At 43.2% G+C, this 24,776-nt stretch overlaps 1 protein-coding gene across 3 annotated transcripts in view; it reads left to right on the top strand.

Moving 5' to 3' along the window:
* Mfsd6 (major facilitator superfamily domain containing 6) overlaps positions 1-24,776 on the top strand; it is an 80,854-nt gene that overhangs the window by 41,601 nt on the left and 14,477 nt on the right. For all 3 annotated transcript variants that reach the window (XM_028886742.2, XM_028886759.2, XM_028886750.2), the window contains exon 3: positions 13,089-13,186. In XM_028886742.2, coding sequence (XP_028742575.1) covers positions 13,089-13,186 — 98 coding nt within the window. The remainder of the gene's footprint in view (positions 1-13,088; positions 13,187-24,776) is intronic.

Here is a 24,776-nt window from a genome sequence, read left to right as displayed (position 1 = left end):
AAAATGTCAGCAGAGAAGGCTCTCAAAATACAAAATGAAGTGGGTAAATGTCTGAATGACATATGCTTTGATACATTTATGAAGGTTTTAAACAATGAATATTAAAAGTAAAACATCTTCATGAGTATATCAATGTATTTAGAAAAATATTGAATTAAGAGAAACAAAATGCATTCTAAATTCTTAAGAGATTTAGATTTTTTTTTTACAAGACATAAACAAAAAAGGAGCAGGAAAACCCATGTTGTATGACAGTGTCCTCTCTAGGGAAAGAGGGAAACAGATCCTAAGTTTCCATTTCTTGGTGCTCTGTGTTCTCTCCATTTTCTTTTGTTTGTATTTCCTATTTATTTTGAATCCTTTGCCTCCTTATAGTGGATTGATATAGCCATCCTCCTACTGAAGACCCAATTATATGTGTGTGTCTAAGTCATTATAGCTGTGTTTTAAAGAGACATAGCTATCCAAACATATCGGGTAACCACTGAGAAGTCTTTATGTTTACTATGTCATAGTAACTTGTCCCTGAATAGCATAAACATGCATGACTTAAAATGTGATTCGTATGATTATCATAGCCTCTGGCTCTATTTTCTTTTTATTTAACAATAAGAACTAGTCATATTTATAATATCTAATTAATAATTCATGTTCTACTGTGTCCAACAACCCTGATTTGAGTAGTAATTGTAGCACTTACTTAATATAAAAGGGGGCCAGAGCTGTAACGGGGCTGTTTAGTGTGTGCAGGGACATGGGTTTGATCTCCAGCACAGGGGTGAGGTAGGACAGGGAAGGGGGGATCAAGCTCACAACGGATATGAAAAAGCCAACTGATGTCCCTGTCCCATTCATTATTGCTTCACTAATCCCTGCACAGTGTCTGAGCGGCTGCTGGATTATTTTGGTTCATTCAGTGTCAATCTACTGCCTTCTTCTTAGGCAAACCAAAAGCCTAAGTCATTTAGCTAATTAAATTCCCACATATCTATGGAAATATTTAGTGAGTTGCAATTATATAATTTAGAAGAAAAGAAATTCCCTAGAAGCATATTTTGTAACATCTCTCTCCAAAGCCTTTCTAATCTAAAGAGGAAAAAAAAAATCCACTTTTATTTCTGAGGTATTAAGAGCTATTCTTTGATGTCTTTCTACTGAAAACATGCTTAAAAGAGTCTGTAAAAGGTAACAGTGGGTAGATCTCTGTTTTCCTTTGAAAGCAACGTACAGAACGAAGCTCTGGCATTATCAATGGAAGATGAACATCTGATTATACCCCCCTGGGTTTCATGTCTTTGGACGGTGCCACTGTGTGTTGTGGTTGCCTGTGGAGGTTGGGAGTGCTCAGTGATAGAGTGTCGGGCCACAGTCCTGAGCTGCCACCATTTCATTCCGTTTAGGAGACTGAGAAAGAGTAAAATAGATCAGCTTAGGCTTGGCTCCCGCTGCCAACCTAAGCCCTAGATCATCAGGCTGCATGCGGTCTGCATGGCTGGTATTGCCTTTGCTTTTAGTTTTCTCGGTTTTGTGAAGTTTCAAGTTCTTGGTCGGTGAAACTGGGGCTACATCTGTACCTAACTGCATTGCCTTTTTAAGAGCCAGTGAGATAATGTACAGCATTTGCTAAGGCTCAGCTAGGAACGTGAAACGATGTCATTACTGTTATAAGTTCACTTCTTGAGCAAATATTTTTTAAACACACAGTCTTGGCAGGCACTTTCTTAGACGTGGGCATATGTGCAGTGTACAGTAGACAGAAAAACAGGCTTCCTGGGACCAATGTTCTATTGGAGTGGGCAATAAAGAATAAACATATTATTTTAGTATGATGATGTGTGACATAAAGCAAAATAAAACAGCATGAAGTGTCCCAAATCAGCGAAGGCAAGGCAATGTTTTTAGAGTGTGTGTGTGTTGGGCGGAGGAGGGGGGGAGCTTTCTCCAAAGAAATAACAGTTGAACAGAGTTCTGCACATGGAGATTTGGGGGACAGAAGAAAATTCAGGAGTGTGAATGGCTTAGAAGTAGAAAAGAACAGGAAGTCAGCAAAGTGGGCAAGAATCCTGCAAGGCCGGAGTGTCTCAGTGACAATGGCAGTGCTCTCCTGAGGGGAGCTGACTTTGAGCAGGGGATGACATCAACTGACTGCTCTTTCTTTTAAAAGATGTTTATGCGGGGACAGTGTGTATGCGTACATGTTGGTGTTTGTGTGTGTGTGTGTATGTGTCTGTGTGTGTGTGTGTGTGTGTGTGTGTGTCTGTGTGTGTGTGTGTGTGTGCATTTGGAGGCCAGAGGTTGACCTCTGGGGCCTTCTACTGTCACCTTTGAGTCAGGGTCTCTCACTGAACCCGATGTTCGCTGATTGGCAAGTGGCTGGCCAGTGAGCATCAAGGCTTCTTCCGTCTCTGCCCAGGCCTGTGTGCTAGGGTTACAGATGCACAAGACCATTCTTGGCTTTTCATGGGTGCTAGGGATCTGAACTCATGCTGTGTGGCAGGTACTTCTCTACTGGTCCATCTCTCTAATCCCCCCCGCCTCGTTCTTGTTTTTTACAAGACAATTACTCAGTAGTTTTAAGTATTTATGTTGTCATACTTCTAGAAAGGTCCATTTTACTACATTCTTTGGATTTCAGAGAAATTATGAATTCTTTTTTTTTTTTAGTGAACTACAAGTTGATACTTCATGTGCTCTTAATTCAGTTGAAAGTTTTTGTTTGTTTCTAACAGCATCAAGATTTCTGAATTGCCCTATAATCCAGATCATAAGCAAAATATAAAAACATAATAAGAATCTCTCATCACAATAAAATATAACTACAGGGTAAGACTGTAAGAACAATGGTGTCTAGACTACCAAGTGAGTGATTCTTACGTACAAAGTGCCTGTAGAAACATGTGCTAAATGCCTTACCAGCAGGCTCTTATTTAATCCTAATAGTCCCTTGAGTTAGGTGTTGCTATGTCCATTTTAATATTTGTGATGGTTAAGTGCCCATGGTGGCACAGTTTGTAACCAATGGATAGATGTACAATATGTGTGTGTGTTCAGCCTTTGACATTGTGATATCTATCACCTTTTCATCTATGTTAAGGAACTTCACAATTAAATTATAAAAAAAAAATGTTGCGAAGAAACCTCATAACACTCTCAGTAAGTCTGTGGTTTTATGGCTTTGTGTTGGGGCAGTCTAGTGACCCTGGGTGTGTGTGGCCGGTGGACTGTCGGTTGTACATGCCTGAAAACCGTCAGACTTCAAAGCCCGTTCTCAGCTTTCAGTTTATAAGGTAGTATGTGGCAGGGATGTTGTTCCTTTATGTAACCCATCCTTACCTCTTAGTCACCTTCTTTTCTTCTTGGACTGGGCAATGTCTGGAACAACTTCAATTCTCAGGCACCTTCACAATAGATAGTTGTGCTGCTGTGGGCTAGATTGTGTCCTCCCCTGAACTTACCTGTTGACACTCGATCTGTCAGTGGGGTGGTGTCTGGAGAGGAAGCCTCAGCCAGGCTGTTAGGCTTAGATGAGGTCATGAGCATATGGGATTAGTGCTTATCAGATGTGGTAGGAGGGAGCTTGTGCTCACCTTTCACATTTGTTGGTTCCCTCCCTCCCTCCCTCCCTCCCTCCCTCCCTCCCTCCCTCCCTCCCTCCCTCCCTCCTTCCCTCCCTTGCTTCCTCTACTCTCTCTCCACCTCCCTCCCCTCCTCATCCTCTTACATTTCCCCCCTTCCCTTCCCCTCCCTATCTCTTCCTCTTGCCCCCTTCTTTTTTTTTTTTTTTTTTTCTGAGACAGAGTTTCTCTGAGTAGCTTTGTGCCTTTCCTGGAACTCACTTTGTAGACCAGGCTGGCCTCGAACTCACAGAGATCCGCCTGCCTCTGCCTCCCGAGTGCTGGGATTAAAGGTGTGCGCCACCACCGCCTGGCTACTCTTGCCCCCTTCTTTCTCTGTCATATTCCCTGGAATGTAAGGAGACTATAAACAGTTGGCCACCACCTGCCAGCTAGTAAGAGAGTAGTCACCAAACAGCCTTGGGTCTTCAGGCCCCAGAATGGAGAAATGAATGCCTGCTCCTTAAACCTCCCAGCTACCTTCTGGCAGCCTGAGCAAACTTTGCCTCTAAATAGAGTCGGGAAGGAGAGCTTGGACTGGGTGTAGAGAGCTGGATTTCCAAATGCTCTCACAGTTAAGGGCCACAGTAAAGGAACTCATGGTTCAGCATGGTGAGGTAGCTATGGAACGAGTCTAGCAGTGACAGACCTTTATTCTTCTGTGTGTGTGTGCATTCTTGGTGACAGGTGCATTGGCTTGGCAAACCTACTGTGTGAGCCTAAAAAAAAAAAAAAAAAAAAAAAAAAAAAAAGCCAAATTTGCCCCAAATCTCCTTCTTTTGGGAGGAAAGTGAGACCTCAGTCTGGGTCCTCTGGTCATTTATACACATCAGACATTATTGTCAGTGTAACCATAATGGATGGCCTCATGATTTCATTGCGATTACTCAAATCACTGATAACTACTATGACTATTTTCTTAGTAAGTTATTACTATTAATTATATTATTCTTGAGTTGTTGTGTGAGCTTTTGTTAGAAATTTGTTTCAAATGTAGGTAGAACATTGTAACACATATTTGTGAAATGAGATTTTAAGGTAGATGTGTGTGTGTGTGTGTGTGTGTGTGTGAGAGAGAGAGAGAGAGAGAGAGAGAGAGAGAGAGAGAGAGAGAGAGAGAGAGAGAGAGAGAGAGAGCGCTCTGCCTGGCTCTCTGTGGCCTGCCCCTACCTCCCATCTTCTCCACCACGCTGGCTGCACTGTGTGGAGCCTTTCCCTGGTTTCTGTTCCTTACACAGCTGAACAGTGAACTTCTGAGCACCGTCTCTCAAAGCCAGTCAGCTGGAGGCAGCCTCCACTTGGCCCTTAGGTGGTGGGGAACCCTTCCTCACCTACCCGCCCCCCCCCCATTGTGCCTCAGTTGGATGCCTGTGGTGGGGTCTGCAGCTTCCTCAGTGGAGATGGACTCTGGGCTCATTTCCTCTCATAACACCATTTGCTTCTGGGTAAGCTTGCATTTGTGATCCAGAATATTGGACCACCGCCGCCACCGGGTGGCATTTGCTTTTCTGCTTCCCTCCTCCTACCTGGTCTTCCCAATGATTTGTGAAAGTTTAAAATGTCAACCGTTTTTCAAAGCCAAGACAAATACACACCCAGCTTCCTTAATCTAAATGCACAGCTGTGTCCTATGAAAATACATTAACATGCTCGTCTAATGTCCCACCTTGCAGTAGGAAAACAGCACCTGGCTGTTAAATCCAGTTGTGACTTTGTGGTAGGGCTCCCCTCAGCCCTCTCTTTGCTTATCTGTGAAGTGGGCTACCGGAGTAGACACTGTGCTTCTCTTAGTTCACACTGGGTCTAACTTTATGCTTTGACTTTGGAAGATCACACCAGACCCACTCCCTGACGGCCCTTGTTCCTTATTTTCCATGGTGCTCAGATGTAAGTAGTTTTTGCTGGTACCTAAGAACTATGCAGAGAGCCATTCAGACAAATTTATCTGTCAGTCTAGCCAGTGATGGGGATGTGGGTGTGTGACTTATGGTAGCCATGCTGGAACCTATTGACTTTCTCCAGAGCCAGCTGACTTCAGTGGAATTTGAGATCCAAAGTCATACATATGGCATGAGGCAGAATTGTCATGGTATGGATGTTCTTGCTGAAAGCTTTGCATTTTGCTTACTGCTAGCCTATACTCTTTCTTGTTCTCTGTTCCACGTGTATGTGTGGTGAGGGGGGAGGGGGTACCTCAGCACATCTGTAGAGGCCAGAGGACAATTTAATAGTCAGTTCTCTCCTCCCACCATGTAGGTTCTGGGATTGAACTAGGCTGTCAGGCTTGGTGGCAGGCACCTGTACCCACTGATCCATTCTTCTAGCCCCACACTTATTCTTTACGGACTTATTTGGCTTATCAAAGGTGGCCTAGTAGAAAAGACCTCTTCAAATATGCCTGTATCATGAATACATCCACGTGTCCCACTGTGCTCCGCGCTAGCAAAGTGCGTTAATTAGTACTGTTGGTAGAAGCCTCTCATTTCATATCAACCAGTGGAAAAATAAACACCAGTCCCCCAGATAAAGTAAATGAGTAAACACATCTGGATTAAGCTGTACAGAGTGCTAACAGTCCTTCTCACAGACACAGCTTCAGCCTAGCTGCAGAGTCCGGGACACCAGCTCTGTCCCATCCTCTATGGCTAGTCTGCCTTGATGGACTCTTGAGGAAGACAGGTATTCTCCAAGAACATTCTGAAAGGGCCATTCCCTTTTGCACACGATCACAGCACCACGTGATTCTGCACAACACTTATCTTAGTGGTAACCATACATTATAGGCTGACCATACTCTCCAGGGAAGGTGAGGCCTCTGATATGATCATTCAGTTTTAACCATACTGCCTGATCTAATGGGTACTCAATAAATATTTATAAACTGGTGGGAATTATGAATACTTTAAATCAAACATCAATTAATAAATATTTAATAAACACATTTGTGCTACATTCTAGAGGTACAATGGCAGATGTGATAGAAATATTCATTATGTGTGTATTGTGTTTATAAGTGTGTGTGCATATTTTCAGATAGCTGGTTATGGTATAGGAATCAGTGAAGAGTTTGTGAAGAAATAAATAACTTCATAGAAATAGGAAGGGTACAAAAGATGTCCATATTTGGCAACATTTTTGACAATGTTCATGACTAAGCTTGAAGATAAACACTGTAATTTCTGTAAACATAAGCAGTTCAATGCATAGAGGTAGGAAGTGGCTTTGGGGACATCCTGGAGCACTGTGCAATGAAATCCAGCACATTTGCTCAACACATGCCTATCTCACAAAAAGACATTAACACTTAAGCCACAGATCTCTAAAATCCCAAGGCATTCCCATACCACAGCTGAAGGGATAAGCCAGAATGCCTGGAGGCCACCAGGCAGGTATCCTGGGCAATCGGCCTCTCCTCGGAGGACAGGGCATAAGAACCACACTGCATCCGAAGGGAAGGTGAAGGGGGGACAGTGGTCATTTTAGTTGTGTGTGTGTTGTGCAGCTACCGCTAAAGGTGACAGGAAGTCTGCAGTCTCTGCTGGACTAAAGCTATTCCATGCTACTGTCAGGTCCTCCTCTTAGACAACAAAGAAGCTAAGAGGACAGTAACAGCCACCAGCAGCAAGGCCACTGTAGTGCCAGTTCCTAGCCATATTTACTTCTCTTTACTGTCCTTTTATCTGTATTTTTATCTCCAGGAAGAAAATTAAGAATATTCAAAACTAAATAGGGCTGTCCTTAATGGGATCCATCACTTCTGCTTTGTTGTTATATTTCCAAGTAGGTAAAAGTCGAGTGAACACGCATGCACACACACTGAGCTGAGTGAGATCCCAAGGACACAGGGGCAGGTGAGATGGTTGACCAGTTGTCCCTTTGACATGCATATGGGCTGGAGGATGTAGTGTTGTGCCAGGTAGGCTGTGTGGGAAATGTTTTCTAATAGAACATTGTTTTGATGGGAATGTCCCCACTACATTCCATATGCTTTCTGATGATGTCACTCTTAAAGCAAACAAGCAGTTTCTTTAAGTCTGTCTTCACAAATCATCATTTTTTTTTCCAGACAGAAAATTATTGTGAACTTTTCAACTGTTTAGCAACGATTTGGTTTATTTACTCTCAACATACAGACTCTCAACAGATTAAAAATATAGGAGTAATATCCAATAGTATCTCAGTTAGGACCCTGTTATTTTTTTTTAACTTTATTTTTATTATTTTGTTTAGATGTTTAGGTGTACATGTGTCTATCTGCCATGGGTCTGTGCGTGTTTATGGCATCCAGAAAGGGGTGTTAGTTTGGCCAGAGCTGGAGTTCCAAGCAGTTTGTGTTGCCTGACATGGGTGCTAGGAGTTGAACTTGAGTCTTCCAGGAGAGCAGCCAGTGCTCTTACCGACCGAGCCACCTCTCCATCATTTTAAGCTGAAACTGAAACCCAGATCATGTCCTATGAGGCTGGAAAAGTCCAGTACCTTACATTACTTCTGTAAATACTGTACCTTGAGGTGCAGGTTTGATGTACAGCCAATCAGATGAGTATCTCAGGATAAGCCCACTTGGACTTCCTGTCCACATCCCTGTTCTCTCTGGAATAATTTCTAGAATAGGTCTGGAGTAGAAAATTGTACTTTCCCCCTCTGCCCTTATTATTTACACACACACACCCTTTTTGTATCCTTCCAACATGGTCTCTGTGAATCTTTCAGCTTCCTGGTTAATTTCTGTTCAGTCTGCTCCTGCTGTCTATAATGCTTTTCCCCACTTTGTCCTTCTGACACAGGTATGTCTGACCCTGTGTGGGTAGCTGGATCCCATGGCTCGTTGTGCATATGTCCTTAATGTATTTTATTTACACTGCTTTCTCCCACTGGGTTGGGTTATCAGGTGTTTGAAGGCAAAGAGCATTTTCTGTTCCCATTTATTCTTCTTGAACCCAGCACAGTGTACAGGGTACACAGTAGCATCTCACAAGAGTCGCATAACACTTTTCTCTGACTTTCATATTTTGCTCCAATTCAGGCTAGATAATCTGACAAGTTATTTGGCTCCTCATTACGTTTATACCTATTAGTGGATAACTTCACTTGCCTCAAACAGCTGCTCCAAAATGGCCTAGTTCTTGTCTGCTTTTATTACTGACTCCTGCTATGAAATAGGAAAGTTAGGAAAGCTGCTGTGATCATCACACCAATGGTCATAGGTTTCCACATAAGCTTCCTGAGGAGTGTTTTAGGACACTGGTACCCAGGAGCCTAAGGCGCTGAACACAGCTCTATGTTGAATGTTAAGAACTGGCCTGTGCAGACAGAGACACCCAATAACCTCCTCTCCATTAACAAACCTGTAATCTCATCTGAGTAAATGCAATGGTGAGAGACGCCCTGACGAAATACTTCAGACAGGGCAGCTTCGAATACAATTATTTCTTCACAGTTCTCGCAGTTATCGGTCCAGGACGAAAGTGCCAACAGGGTTAGCTTTTCTGGGGGCCTCTCCTTGGCTCGTCCTCCTCCACTGTCTGCCCCTTCACCCTCTCCTCTTCTGAGATGCCAGACCAGTCACATTGGGGTAGGACCCAGCCATGTGATCTCATTTACGTGACCAAATAGAGTCTCACTCAGGGAATACTGGGACTTAGCACTTAGGCCTTCAATTTTGGGCACAATCCAGTGTATAAAAGGGAACATATCATAGTGTAAATATCCCATTCAGACACTTATGGGATCCTTAGGTTGCTGGAATACTTTTCAGTGCCAGGTCAGCATGTCTATGCTCATGCCTTTTCATAGACCCAAATACCCCTTCTCTTTCTGCTCCTAATTCAACCTTTGTGAATTTCTTAAAACTATTGTTCCACAAAATGGTTGGTGAGGGGAAAAAATGCTCAGGCCCTGTTGTTTATATCTGCAGCACAGCGGCTGCCCCTGATCCTATCACTGCCTCAGCTGCTGACTGAGCCCTCGCCAGCCGCCACAGCCTCCCTGCTGAAGCTGCAGCCCAGCGAAGCCTTTGCCTCCCATCTCCACCTCGGCAGCCTCCACACAGGAAGGCAAATGTTGTTTTAATTAAGTCTCTCCCTTTTTATTTTACCGATAAAGACTCAGGAGCCAGAGGCTGGGGTGAACACCTGCTAGCTCAGAGAGGCAGGGAAAGCAGCCAGCTGACCTTCCTCTGCCACCTTCTCAGAAAGAGGGTTTTCTCCTACGCCATCTGGAACAAAACTCTTCCAATAGGATGTCCCTCCATTCTACTTCCTGTGCCCCTCTTTCCAACCTCCCAACTTCCCCTCTCTCTCTATGGTTATTTCCAGTCAACTGGTGGCTTGCAATCTCAGGGTTCACAGTGTGACCAAATATCCCGCAACAAAGTTTGGTATTAGTCAGCTTTCTGTCACTGTAACAAAATACTAGAGGCAAAATTTGAAATGAGGTAAGTTATGGTTGGGCTTTGATCTCACTCCATGTTCACTTGACCTTGTTGCTTGTGACAAGGGAGGACACTGTGGTGGAGAGAGCAAGGTGGAGGAAAGCTCGAAACCTCATGGTGGCCGAGAAGCAGAGAAGCAGGAAAGGGTGGGGCTAACATCCCCCTTCAAGTACATGTCCCCTGTGTTAGCTGTTTTCCTCACTGCTATGACAAAATATGTCACGGTAGCATCTTAAGGGGAGGAGGGGTTTGGTTCTCACAGTTTTATGGATATAGTCCATCACGATGGGAAGGGTGGTGGCTGGAGCTTCGTGCTGTGGCTTCTTCTTATCTTGGTGAATTGAGAATCAGAGAATGGGACTGCAAGCAGGGTCAGGTGCAACCTTCAAGGACCTCCACCAGCCAAGCCCCACAACCTCCCAAGGCAGCTCCACCGGCTGTGACCTACACTGGCCTCTTAGAGTTCCCACTGTTCCCAACAGCGCCACCATACGGGGAGCAAAACTGCCACAGGTAGACTGTGGGGGACACTTGAGATCTAAAACTGAACACGCCCCCCTTGGCAATCCTGGAAGAGTGGTTTTTTTCAGAGAATAAAAAATTTCTTGGACACTTAAAACAAATGTCAATGCCACCATTCATCAACTGCTTCTGTGTTGTGACTTCTTCACAAACCTGTGGAATATAATGTTATTATCACTATTTGACACATGAAAATCCTGCTTTAGAGAGACAGTAGCTTGTTGTGGGTATTCTCAATTTTCTTCTTTTTATGGGGTTCCTTTTTGATCTAACAGACTTTCTGTCAAGATGTAGAACCATGGGGATGAAGAAAAGGCTAACTTAAATTCATAGCAACCCAGCTTTAATCTGGGCTGCTTGGCAGAGGCCGAGAGTTTTAGACTGTGTCCTGGATCAAATGAAAGTTTCATGGCTCAAAAACGAGGTTGAAGATGGGCAGTATGGATGTTGGAAAAGTGGATTATCCGTTTGTTTGTGAGAGATTTCTGGGAGCTATTCCTGGAGACAGCTTGTGATGAGCTTGCCTGCGGTTCCCCACCCTGACTCAGTATCAGAACAGCCGTGGAGGGTTCCAAAGCACCACACCTGGCTTTTAGCCAGAGCGCTCTTTATTGAGATGGATCTTGACATCTGTGTTTTGAAGTTATCAGAGTGAATTTGATATAGCTAAGGTTAGCAATTACTCAACTAGGCCTGCAGTCAAGGTTGTGGTGTGAGGGTCAAACTGGCCTACGCCCCATTTTTTTGTATATCCCGTGAACTAAGGATAGTTTTCTATGTTTTGAAAATGGTTGGAAGAATGAGCAAGAAGAATAACATTATGTGAAATTCAAACTACAGTGCATCTCACTGAAATGTTGTGTGTCACTTGTGGCTGCCACCACACCACCACAGTGGGGATGAATGGCAGCCGACTGGCTCAGAAAGTCCGATATCTACATCATGGCCCCTATTGCTGATCCTTAAGTTAGGCCAATTGGAGGCCATGTATGAGGCTGCTTTCAGTGAAGTCAAAAGGCCTGTGTAATGTGTTTTGTGTTTTGGTAGTAGGGTTTGCATCTTACTTTTGTGTTATTTTGTAAGAGAGAGAAGCTGATAGATTAGTAGAAAGTTCAGGAAAAATAATTTTTATCAAATTTGAAATACATGCTTTTATTCACCAAGCCACGTAAGTGTGAAGAATATACTCTCCATAGAACTGATGACTCGGGCCTCTATATCAAGAGGACTTCCTGGAGGACCTTCCAAGTTCCTTCCAATGGTGTGTCCCCATCCTTCCTACCCCTTTGCCTTTTCTTTGTCTTTTCTCCATCCTTTTGTTCCATATTTAGGATCACTTCCAGCCAGGGACCCAAGAGCAAAGTTAGAAAAAAAAGAGAGCAGTGTGTAGAAAGATGTAAAAACACAGCTGAGCAAGATGAGGACCGCCGCTCTGGTTGTCGGGTGGGATTTCTTTCACTTTCTGATTTTCATCCACTTAGATTTTAGAAAACGTGAAAAGTGGGGCTGGAGAGATGCTCAGTGGTTAAGAGCACTTCCTGTGTTTCTAGAGGACCCGAGTTGGGTTCCCAGCATCATATTGGACAGCTTACAACAACCTGTAGCTCCAGGTCTAGGACCCTCTTCTGGCTTCTAAGGGTGCTCACTCCTTCCCTCCCTCCCTCCCTCCCTCCCTCCCTCCCTCCGTCCCCCCCCTCCTTCCTTCACATACACACACAGATAAAGGAGAGGAAAGAAAAGCCTTGAAGTTATGAAAATTAGTAGAAAATGGGAGAAGTGGGGAGGGAGATGCCCCTTGTCGCACTGTGTGCTGAGAAGCAGCCACCGTGGGGCCCAGGCTTGCTGTACAGCTTTGGTCTGTGTTTGTTTTGGTTTGTCCTTACATTTTTGGTGGTTGTGATATTAGAGGGTGCTGCATATTTATCTGTTTTGTAAGAATGTGATATCACGTGTAATTTGTAAAATAATGAACATGAATCAGTTGAACTGCTGAGAAAACATTTTGTTTGTTGTTTATCATTTGTGGTTGGCTTTCAACAATGTGAATCTCATGAACCTCTTTGGTGACCTGCGTATATAATCAAGGCTGAGGTTCCCATTTTTATACTCCCCCTATCCACCTTAACCTCCCCCCCATCATTGTGGGGAGCTACAGTCCCAGGCATATTTAGGCTACAGCCACCAGGGAGGAAGCCAGCAGCATCATTATAGCTGGCCGTGTGCCCGGACTATGTGAAAAAGCACCAGTTCTGCCAATAATAAAGTTTCAGGAAGGGCGATGTTGGCTTTTACATTAAGCATTTGGGCAAGGCAGTGGGCAGTTATGGTAGGGCAGTCTCCTTCCTACACTGGTGGTTAAGTTTGTCCATGAGCTTTCCTGTTCCTAAGTTTGGAAAATATCTGTTTAATCATGAATGGTTTGGAGAGTGGAAACATAAATAATATTCATGATCTGTGTTTCATTCTGGGGCCCAACTTACTTTGCTTCATATTGTGTGTGTGTGTTTTTTTTTCTTTTCCAGGGTTTTGTACATTGGACTGGCCTGCAATACAGCTCGCTATATTTACATTTCCTACCTGGAAAATGCCTGGACTGTCCTCCCCATGGAGGTCCTGCAAGGTGAGCTGATGGCTGGCTGGCATGAGAACGTTCCATGCTGCACCAGCAGCGACTGACCCAGCCCTGACCTTCCCCATCAGGCTCTGCCCCGGAAGGGAGGGTCCACAGCTCCGATGGCGGTGCTGGTTCTCAGCTGCTCTGGGTGCTGTCTTGTGTTGAGCCAAACAAAGCCGTTTTTTTCCCCACACCCTTGTGTTTAAACAAAGAAAGAGGAACTCTAGAATAAACTGTTCTGCTAGGCTCTTAGGCACACGCCTCCAAAGGTGGTTTTAAAATATAAAAGGATGTACATCTTTCAAAGGCTCAGGTTCTTCTGATTTTTTTTTTAGATTAACTGTACATATGAGAAAATATGGCTCTAATATTTTCTCTCTTCAGTTATTTTATTGCATCTGGTGGCTTACAGCAGAAGCTTGAGAGTTGTGTTACTGTTTTTCCATGAACCCTCTAAATCTTGACTCAGACATGCTGGTCTGGCTTCCTCCTGTTGCTTCAGCGCTGTTTCCTGCCACAACATAAATCTGAAAGATTTCCTGGGAGGCTTTTAGCATGTGGATTAAGAATACTGAAAGATGGATCTGTATTCAAAGCTCTTTTCTGGGTTAGTGTACATGATCCCCTTCAGATTCTAAAAACTCTGCTTACCTAGTTAGTGACTGGCATTGTGATTATGATCATCAGGACAAGATCACTGGAGCTGATTGGACTGTGACAGGCTCAGCTCCTGAATCACTGTGCCAAACATTGTGTAATTTCATTAGCTGTATTAGATGTTACTGTAATTGTTTCCTAACCCAAAGGATGTAAGTGCACTTAAGCCAGGATAATGTCCTGTCTTGATTCAGATTCACAGTTACTCATCTAAGCAGACCGTATAAAACTCATCCTCATTACCATAGTCCCTCATCACAATGAAAAAAATACATAAAGGACATGTATCACTTATAGCCATGTAATTATATAATTCAAAAATATACACACTTTAAAGGTGCTCTTCTCAAATCTGATATAATGTGTGATTGGTAAGAGAAAATGTGTTTACAAATATACATATACAAAACTGGGTATATAATGGTAGGTTATTGCCTGTCACAAAGTCAGCTATTATCTGTAATAATTAGAACCCTGGAAGGGTTTTGCAATGGAGTACATGTCTCAGCATTGTGTCACTTGAGAATCATAAAGCACTAAACATGAGTAGAGAGGGAGCTTCACAGTGATAAGGATTTCTCACTTCAGTGGACTGTTCTCTCCTTGTATTCTTTAATAGCATTGTCTGTTGATATATGAGGGTTTTAAGACTCCATAAAATGATCTGTGTTCCTACTAAAAATGAATGTTTCTATAAGAATATAAAAATATATATTGTATATACACTAATATACTATTTTTCCTTTAACTGGAGATAGAAAAAGATAGTTTGCATAAGAGACTCAAGAAAAAAGAGCATGTGTGAATCTGGGCATGCTGGCTCATACCTGTAGTCCTATAGTACTTGAGAGGTCAAGGCTGTGAGTTTGAAGCCAGCTCAAACACAGTGTGAGATCCTGCCTCTAAAAACCAAACCAGCCAAACCACCACAACAAAGACATTCTTTCATGAGGTGTTGAAGGGACAGCAGAGTTTCATCAGGGAGGGAAACAAACGTTCTTTGTTGTGAATTTAGAAATCCTTCCCTGATATTTTTCAAAGATGTCGAAGGTGAACTGAAAGCCAGATACACCGTTGAAAAGTGGACTCAGGTGTGAGGTCTCACAGCTATCCTGGAAACCGGGGGTGTAGCATGTCACTACTGCACCGTGTGCGATGGACAGAGAAGTGTGCACCTGCAGTGAGAAGCTCGGTGGAAAGACTAGCTCTGTGGAAGCCGGAGATAGAGGCCTGAACATTTTATTGAAAAATGCTTTAAGTTCCGGTCTGAGCTGGAGTCTGAAGGGCCGCCATGTGGCCTCTAGGGAGCAGACATTTGCTGCTGAGAAGCACTGTGGACCACAGAGTAGATGGCAAAGGCCACAGAGCACCTTCAGGCTGGAGTCACCGTCACAAACTGCTGACCTGGGTCATGCTTTCACATGGCATTCGCCTCCAGCTGTGCCGCATGGGTGCCAGGCATGTTCCCAGTCTAACAGGAATTCTCCTTCCTGTGGCCAGCTACGGTGTACACTTCTGTGCTTCGCTTTAGTCTCCTCTGTGCCCTGATCTGACATGAGTGAGAAAGGTCTGTCAATGCCTGCCTCCTGGCCCAGCAGAGGGTTCTGCAGCTAGCTTCCCCCACGCTCAGGGTTCCTGGGCTGGAGGACGGACATGGCTTCAATCCAGGCAGAGTGAGTGCTGCTGTTCTGGCTGCACAGAACCCCTGCCTTTGATATATGCCATCCCCAGAAGGCAGTGGCTTATCTGGATGAAACCAGTCCACATCACATTACTGAACAGGTTTGTTTGGGCATTTTTGATTCTGCTGCCTGTACAGACGTGTCCAAGTGACCTTATAGTCTCTGACCTTAAAGGAGACCGTGCTTAGGATATAGTCAGGACAGGAAGTAATTGTAAGGAAACACCGATTACAGGACAAAGCCCCGGGCTCGAGTCCCAGAGCTGCAGGGAAAAGGAAGATACCCTCACTGGGGCTGATACTGAACAGGCACCAAAGTCTCGGGGCGTGGGGAGGAGGCTGAGGCTGGCCGATGATACTCGTCACTGACCATCTGGACACTGAGCAGTCATCACGTTCACTTTTTTATTCTTAACTAGTGTCACGTGAGAGCCAAGAGGGTCTTCTTTCAACATAATTACCTTATTTGTGTGTGTGTGTGTGTGTGTGTGAGAGTTGTGTGTGTGTGTGTGTGTGTGTGTGTGTGAGAGAGAGAGAGAGAGAGAGAGAGAGAGAGAGAGAGAGAGAGAGAGAGAGAGAGAGAGAGAGCGCAGACATCTGGGTGCACTAGCAGTACATGTTGAGAAGTTGGAGTGTAGCTTCCAGGAGTTGGCGCTCTCCTTCCACTGTGGGCTGCAGGATTCGCACCCTGCTCCCCGGCCTCTGTGGCAAGCACTCTTACCTGTTGAGCCACCACCGGCCCGAGAGCAGCAGCTTCTGAAGAAGATGTCAGTGGAGTCTGTCTCTTCATCATTTTGCCACTCTCCACATCCCCTAACCACCATGAACGCTAATTCAGCAGGAGGAGGGGACAGAGGTGCTGGGCTGTGTTCTGTGTCCCGGCTCACCATCGCTTCCCCTTTGCGGTCACATATGATGACTGTGAACAGCTCTGTTCCCCCTCTTCCTTGGAGCTGCTGACCACCCTCTCAGCTTCCTTCTCGGGCTAGTATGATAACAGCCTTCCTGCAGATTTCCTCCTTGCTAGGTCTTAACAAGGGACTATTCAGGCATCTATTGGGGTTTAAGATATGGCCAGTGGAGCTGACTGGAACTGTAAGAACTCAGTTCTTTCCCCATGCGGCAGTCAGTGTTCTCTGCAGTCCATCCTTCCGGAAGGTCAGCTACCATTTTCAGCAGGCAACTTGCAACACCATCCAAAGAATCAGGCTTTCCACCTGTGGTGAGTCTGCAGCTTGTTTTAAAAAAGTGGGTCTGAGTGCCAGCAGCTCTGTTGGATGGTGGGAATCCTGCTGAGATTATATTTCTATTCTTGACCTTTACTTTTACTCAAGAAGCATTTAGACACTCAGAATTGTGATCCTGAGTATAAACATTTGGTAAAAGTCAGGATCAAATTTAATGTGTTCCTTTCCTGTGTGGGCGTTAGCTGTAGTAAATCACAGAAAAACTCAGCAGTGAATGTGATCAAAATTACTCTTGGTATTAACGTGTATTGATGACGCGGGTTCAATCCCCAGGCCACAAGGTAGAATGAAAGAATTCTTTTGAGTTGTCCTCTGACTTCCAGACTGTCACAAGCATGTACCCTGTCCGGCACACAAAGGAAGCAAATAAATGTGTTTGTGTGTGTGTTTGTGTGTGTGTGTGTGTGTGTGTGTGTGTGTGTGTGTGTGTGTTTTAGTGGAGGCTCAGCAGTTAGGAGCACTGTCTGCTTTTCCAGAGCACTCAGATTTGATCTCCAGAACCGAGGAGGGGCACAACCATCTGTAACTCCAATCCTAGGGGACTCAGTGCCTTCTTCTGGCTTCCACGGGCACCAGGCATGCACATGGTGCACAGATATATATCCAGGAAAAACATCGACACACATAAACAGAGAAAAAGAATGAATCAGACAGGCTGCTTTGCCTGAAGAGCTTCTTTTGAAGGTTTATTTTTATGTACGTATGTGTATGTGTCTACATGAGTTTGTGTGCACCATGTGGATATGGGTGCCCACAGAGGCTGGAGGAGAGCACCAGATCCCCGGAAATGCATTTACGGGTGGCTGTCAGCCGCCCAGCGGGTATTGGGAGCCAATCACGGGTTCTATCTTCACTGCTGATGAGATTGTCCCCTTCCTCTTTTTTTTTCTCTTAAATTTTATTTTGTTTAATTTTTGGGGGGAGAGAGATGAGTGGGATTGGGAGGCATGATGTAAAAGACACAAAGAAAAAATAAAAAGAAAGTTAAAAAAGAATAACTATGATAGACAAATTGAGTAATTAAAGTGGCATATGAAAGTCAAGTACGTACTTTACAGTTACTAAAAGTTCTTTTACAATGTTTCCTTCAGAGCAGAAACTCTCTTGTTCATTTGTATTCACCTGAAATGCCTTCTGCTCTGAGGACCCTCTTCTGGCAGTTGTGCTCCACATTTCGATTTTTCCAAAACATTTTCAACCACATGGGCTGTTGCATACCTTAAGACTTAATTGCTTTCCAATTGGTTTCCAAATACTAGTTTTGTTTCCTGAGTGTAACCCCTTGAATAAAAGAATCCATGCCTCTACCAAATTCTCCAAAGACGTGCATACATAGAAAAGTACTGCATCCTGTACCTTGGTTGGTATTTTCTAACTTCCAAATATCCTGATCAATAGCTAAAATAGTTCTAGCTTTAAAATGTGTAACTATCAAAGAAATTCTGAGGCCCAAGACACTGTCACTTCTCTTCCCTGGACAATGCCTTGCTGTCCCTGGCACACCCCAGAGACACCAGAGTGTTTTACTCGTGAACCTTTGTGTTAGTTGAGGAAGTCATAGAGTGCTGTTTACTTTGCATTCCAACCGCTGCCAATAAGCTCTGTGTCCTTGGGCAAGAGCCTCACAATCTTGAGCTATAAGAAGATGCCGAGAGTATAAATAAGTATTAATCAAGCAATCAGTGAAAAGTATTACCACAACCTATGGCCATAGTTATCATCCAATAGGTGTTAGGGGACATGCTCATACAAAGGTAAAGTAATCAATAGATAAAGATCAGTGTCAAGGAGAATATACTTTAAAGGATTCCCCTGCTAGGGGCAGTAGAAATGTCTTAGTGGTGAAGAGTAAGCACTGCTCTTCCAGAGGACCCAGGTTCGATTTTTAGTGACCCTGTCTAGTGGCACACCATTACCTGTAATTCCAGCTTCAGGGCATCTGATGTCTCTGGATTCTGACGGCCTAGCACAACCACACAGAGACCCACATGCATACACATTATTAAAAATAATAAAATAAAATGTTTTTTTAAAAAACGCTCTTCCAAGAGCTTGTGCATGACAACCTGGCCATGAACTGGCTCTGAGGCCGAGTGACCAAAAAGCATGTGGGAATCATGAGTGGCCAGTGCATACTAGTCTTCAAATTGCCTTTGAGGATGTGGCATTTTTATGAACATTGATATAAAATTCATTTTATGGCTGCATGGAAAAACACAGTGTGTGTAGAATGTAGCGTTGCCAAGTCTTCACATTAAACACATTCAGCTTAAACTGACACTCCTAAAACCTGCTTTAATGTAGGCAGAAGGCAAAATGTAGGATTCATGAGGCTCTCAAATGTTGCGTGAGGTTTTGTGAAACTCACTCTGTTTCCATTTGTGATCCAAAGTATATAAATGAGATGTATCTAGTGTTTGTTTTTTTTTTTTTTTTCCTGTCCACTTTTGTTTATGTATGAAATCGGGAAATCTTCTCCAGCTTTACCCACAAACACTTCCTCCCTCACCCTTCAGCACGAGACCTACTGCCTGCCCGGCTTCAGTTCACTGCCCTTTTACTAGGTATGAAGCCCTGTGCTGGGTGCTGGGTTCTCAAGGGCATTCGGGGGCTCTTCTTCCAGATAAATCCTGTCCCCTTTCACTACCACTGCTGCATGGGTTACCACAAGCTCTGTGGTGGCTGGGGCCATGTCTTGTCCTTTGTCATGTGAAACAGTCTCCGAGGCACATGGTAATGTAATGCCGAATGGATGCACAAAAGAGGTTCTGGAGGGCTATGTATTGGCAAATTCAGAGACCTGGGCCCTTAGCAATAATTGCTGGGTTTTTTTTTCTATTTAAAAGTTTTTTTGTTTTTTTTTTTATTTTACATACCAACCACAGTTTCCCCTCGCTCCCCCATTCTTGCTCCCTCCTCCCTCTCCCCCTATCCACTCAGGAGAGAGGGTGAGGCCTCCCATGGGGAGTCAACAAAGCCTGGCATATCAAGTCTAGGCAGTACCAAGCCCCTCCCCTGTGGTGATATATTGTGTCCTCCAATATATTGTGCACCCTAATAAGGCCTATCTGAGGATCAGGGGGGAAAGCCAGCCACTATATTAAACAGAGAAGTCAGGCCATGGTAGCACACGCCTTTAATCCCAGCACTAACCATAGAGGTCTGGAGGTCTGTACAGACAGAAAGGAAGTAATGTAGGTGGGTGGAGAGAGGAAGTGAGATGCAGAACAGAAAGGCATATAGGCATGGGTATACAGGAAGTAGGTCTCTTTGGAAGCTGAGGAGTTAGTGAGGTGAGGTTGGCTGTGGCTTGTCCTATTCCTTGATCTCTCGGCTTTCACCCCAATATCTGGCTCCGGATTTTTATTAATAAGACTGTTTAGCAATTTGTCTTACACCCCCTGCTGCATCAAGGCTGAGCAAGGTATACCTCCATAAGGAATGAGTTCCAAAGAGCCATTTCATTCACTAGGGATAAATCCTGTTCCCACTGCCAGTGGCCCCACATATTGCCCAAGCCACACAACTGTCACCCACATTAAGAGGCCTAGTTCGGTCTCATGTAGGTTCCCCAACTGTCAGTCCATAGTCTGTGAGCTCCTACTAGCTTAGATCAGCTGTCTCTGGGTTTTCTCATCATGATCTTGATCCCCCTTGCTCATATAATCCCTCCTCCCTCTCTTTGAAGGGACTCCAGGAGCTCAGCCAAGTGCTTAGCTGTGGATCTCTGCATCTGCTCCCATCAGTTAATGGATGAAGGTTCTATGATCACAATTAGGGTAGTCATCGATCTGATTACAGGGGAAGGCCAGTTCAGGCACCCTCTCTACTGTTGCTTGGGGTCTTAGCTGGGGACATCCTTGTGGATTCCTGGGAATTTCCTTAGCAACAGGTTATGGGGTTCATAATGACTCCCTCTATCAAGATATCTCTTTCCTTGCTCTCTCTCTCTGTCTCTCCCCCAACTTGACCATCCAATTCACTCATGTTCTTTTCCCCCATCCCTTTCCCCCTCCTCACATTCCCAGTTTACCCAGATCTTATCTATTTCTCCTTCCTAGGGCGATCTATGCATGTGCTTCAAAGGGTCCTCCTTGTTGCCTAGCTTCTCTGGGGCTGTGGATTGTAGCCTAGTTATCCATTGCTTTACATTTAATATCCACTTATGAGTGAGTACATACCATGTTTGTCTTTCTAGGTCTGGGTTACCTCACTCAGGATTTTTTTTTCTAGTTCCATCCATTTGCCTACAAATTTCATGATGTCATTATTTTTCACCACTGAGTAATACTCCATTGTGTAAATGTACCATATTTTCTTTATCTATTCTTCAGTTGAGGGGCATCTAGTTGTTTCTAGGTTCTGGCTATTGTGAATAATGCTCCTATGAACATTGCTGAGCATATGTCCTTGTGGTATGATTGTGCATCCTTTGGGTATATGCCCAAGAGTGGTATTGTTGGTTCTTGAGGTAGATTGATGCCCAATTTTCTGAGAAACCACCATACTAATTTCCAAAGTGGCTGTACAAGTTTGCACTCCCACCAACAGTGGAGGAGTGTTCCCTTTGCTCCACATCCTCTTCAACATAAGCTGTCATCAGTGTTTTTGATCTTAGCCATTCTGACAGGTGTAAGAAGACATCTCAGAGTTGTTTTGATTTGCATTTCCCTGATGGCTAAGTATATTGGCCAGTTCTTTAAATGTTTATGGGCCATTTGAGATTCTTATGTTGACAACTCTCTGTTTAGATCTTTACCCCATTTTTTTTTTAATTTCTAGTTTCTTAGGTTCTCTATATATTTTGGAGATCAGCCCTCTGTCAGATGTGGGGTTGGTGAAGATCTTTTCCCATTCTCTAGGCTGTCATTTTGTCTTGTTGACTGTGTCCTTTGCCTCACAGAAGCTTCTCAGTTTCAGGAGGTACCATTTATTAATTGTTGCTCTCGGTGTCTGTGCTACTGGTGTTATATTTAGGAAGTAGTCTTCTGTGCCAATGTGTTCAAGGCTACTTCCCATTTTCTTTTCTATCAGATTCAGTGTAACTTATGTTGAGGTCTTTGATCCACTTGGACTTAAATTTTGTACATGGCAAAAGATATGAATCTATTTGCATTCTTCTACATGTTGACATCCACTTATGTCAGCACCATTTGTTGAAGATGCTTTCTTTATTTCCATTGTACACTTTTTTGGCTTCTTTGTCAAAAATCAGGTGTTCATAGGTGTGTGGATCAGTGTCAGGGTCTTCAGTTCAATTCTACTGAGCAACATGTCTGTGTTTATGCTAATACCAAGCTGTTTTTATTACTATAGCTCTGTAGTAGAGCTTGAAGTCAGGGATGCTGATGCCTCCAGAAGTTGTTTTTTGTACAGGATTGTTTTGGGTGTCCTAGGTTTTTTTGTTTTTCCATGTGAAGTTGAGTATTGTTCTTTCAAGGTCTGTGAAGAATTGTGTTGGGATTTTGGAGGGTATTGCATTGAATCTGTAGATTGCTTTTGGTAAGATTGCCATTTTTACTATGTTGATCCTACCTATCCAATATCATGGGAGATCTTTCCATTTTCTGACATATTCTTCAAGTGTTTTCTCTAAGGCTTAAAGTTCTTGTCATACAGGTCTTTCACTTGTTTGGTTAGAGTTACCCCTATGAAGTTGGAGGTTTTCCTGTGTCCTGGCCAGCTGGCTGTCAAGAATCTCTCTTTCCCACTTGTATCCCCCAAGTAAACACACAGAGGCTTATATTGGTTATAACTGCTTGGCCATTAGCTCAGGCTTATTACTGACTAGCTCTTACACTTAAATTAACCCATAATTCTTATCTATGTTTAGGCACATGGCTTAGTACCTGTTCTCAGTTCTGCCTTGTCATCTTGCTTCCTCTGTGTCTGGCTGGTGACTCCTGACTCTATCCTTCCTCCTCCCAGAATTCTCCTTGTCTGCTTGCATGCCTATACTTCCTGCCTGGCTACTGGCCAATCAGCATTTTATTTATCAACCAATCAGAGCAACACATATTCACAGCATACAAAATGACATCCCAAAGTACCCCAAGATATTTTATACTATTTGTGACTATTATAAAGGGTGTTGTTTCTCTGATTTCTTTCTTTTGTTAGCATTTGTATATAGGAGGGCTACTGAATTTTTTGAGTTAATCTTGTATCCCACCACATTGCTGAAGGTGTTCATCAGCTGTAGGAGTTCCCTGATAGCATTTTGGGGGTCACTTATGTATACTATCATATCATCTGCAAATAGCAAAAGTTTGACTTCTTCCATTCCAATTTGTATCCCCTTAATCTCCTTATTGCTCTAGCTAGAACTTTGAGTACTATATTGAATAGATATGAGGAGAGTGGACAGCCTTGTCTTGTTCCTGATTTTAGTGGAATCTCTTTAAGTTTCTCTCCATTTAATTTGATGTTGGCTGTCAGCTTGCTGTATATTGCTTTTGTTATGTTTAGGGATGTTTCTTGTATCCCTGATCTCTCCAAGGCCTTTATCATGAAGGGGTGTTGGATTTTGTAAAAGGTATTTTCAGCATCTAATGAGATGCTCATGTGGTGGTTTTTTTTCTTTCAGTTTGTTTATATGGTGGATTACATTGACAAATTTTTGCATGTTGACCCATCTCTACATCTCTGGGATGAAGCCTACTTGATCATGATGGATGATTTTTTAAAAATGTGTTCTTGGATTTGGTTTGCCTGTATTTTATTGAGTATTTTTACATCAATGTTCATGAGGGAGATTGGTCTGTAATTCTCTTTCTTTGTTGCATATTTATGTGGTTTGGATATCAGAGTAACTGTAGCCTCATAAAAAAGAGTTTGGCAATGTTCCTTCTGTTTCTGTTGTATGGAACAATTTAAGGAGTACTGGTATTAGCTCTTCTTTGAAATTCTGGTAGAATTCTGTGCTGAAACCATCTGGCCCTGGGCTTTTTTTAGTTAGGAGACTTTTAATGACTGCTTCTATTTCCATAGGAGTTATAGGTCTATTTAAATAGTTTATCTGGTCTTGATTTAATTTGGGTATATGGTACCTATCCAGAAAACTGTCCATTTCTTTTAGATTTTCCAATTTTGTGGAGTACAGCTTTTTGAAATATGACCTGATGACTTTCTGATTTTCCTCAGTGTCTTCTGTTATGTCCCCCTTTTCATTTCTGATTTTGTTAAATTGGATATTCCCTTTCTGCCTTTTAGCTAGTTTTTATAAGGGTTTGTCTATCTTGCTGATTTTCTCAAAGGATAAACTTTTTGTTTCATTGATTCTTTGTATTATTCTTTGTTTCTATTTTATTTATTTCAGCCCTCATTTTGATTATTTCCTGGTGTCTACTCCTCCTGAGTGAGTTTGCTTCTTTTTGTTCTAGAGCTTTCAGGTGTGCTGTTAAGTTGCTAGTGTGAGATTTCTCCAACTTCTTTATGTGGGCATTTAGTGCTATGAACTTTCCTCTTAGCACTGCTTTCATAGTGTCCCATATGTTTGGGTATGTTATACATTCATTTTTGTTGTTGAATTCTGGGAAGTCTTTAATTTTTTTCTTTATTTCTTCCTTGGCCCATTGGTGATTCAGTTGAGCATTGTTCAGTTTCCATGAGTTTGTTGGCTTTCTGTAATTTGTATTGTTGTTGAAGTCTAACTTTAAGGCATAGTGATATGATAAGATACAGGGGGTTATTCCAATTTTTTTCATATCTGTTGAGATTTGCTTTGTGATAGAGTATGTGGTCAATTTTAGAGAAGGCTCCTTAAGGTGCTGAGAAGAAGGTATATTCTTTTGTGTTAGGGTGGAATATTCTGCAGATAGCTATTAAGTCCATTTGAGTCATAACATCTGTTAGTTTCCTTATTTCTCTGTTAAGTTTCTGTTTGGCAGACCTGTCCATTGGTAAGAGTGGGGTGTTGAAGTCTCCCACTACTAGTATGTGGGGTTTGATGTATGATTTAAGCTTTAGTAATGTTTCTTTTATAAATGTGGGTGTCCTTGTGTTTGGAGCA

This window comes from Peromyscus leucopus, chromosome 13 (genome assembly GCF_004664715.2).
Source record: "Peromyscus leucopus breed LL Stock chromosome 13, UCI_PerLeu_2.1, whole genome shotgun sequence".
In the NCBI taxonomy this organism is placed as follows: domain Eukaryota; kingdom Metazoa; phylum Chordata; class Mammalia; order Rodentia; family Cricetidae; genus Peromyscus; species Peromyscus leucopus.
The sequence above is the reverse complement of the archived record's forward strand: the minus strand, read 5'-3'. Positions and strand labels throughout refer to the sequence as shown.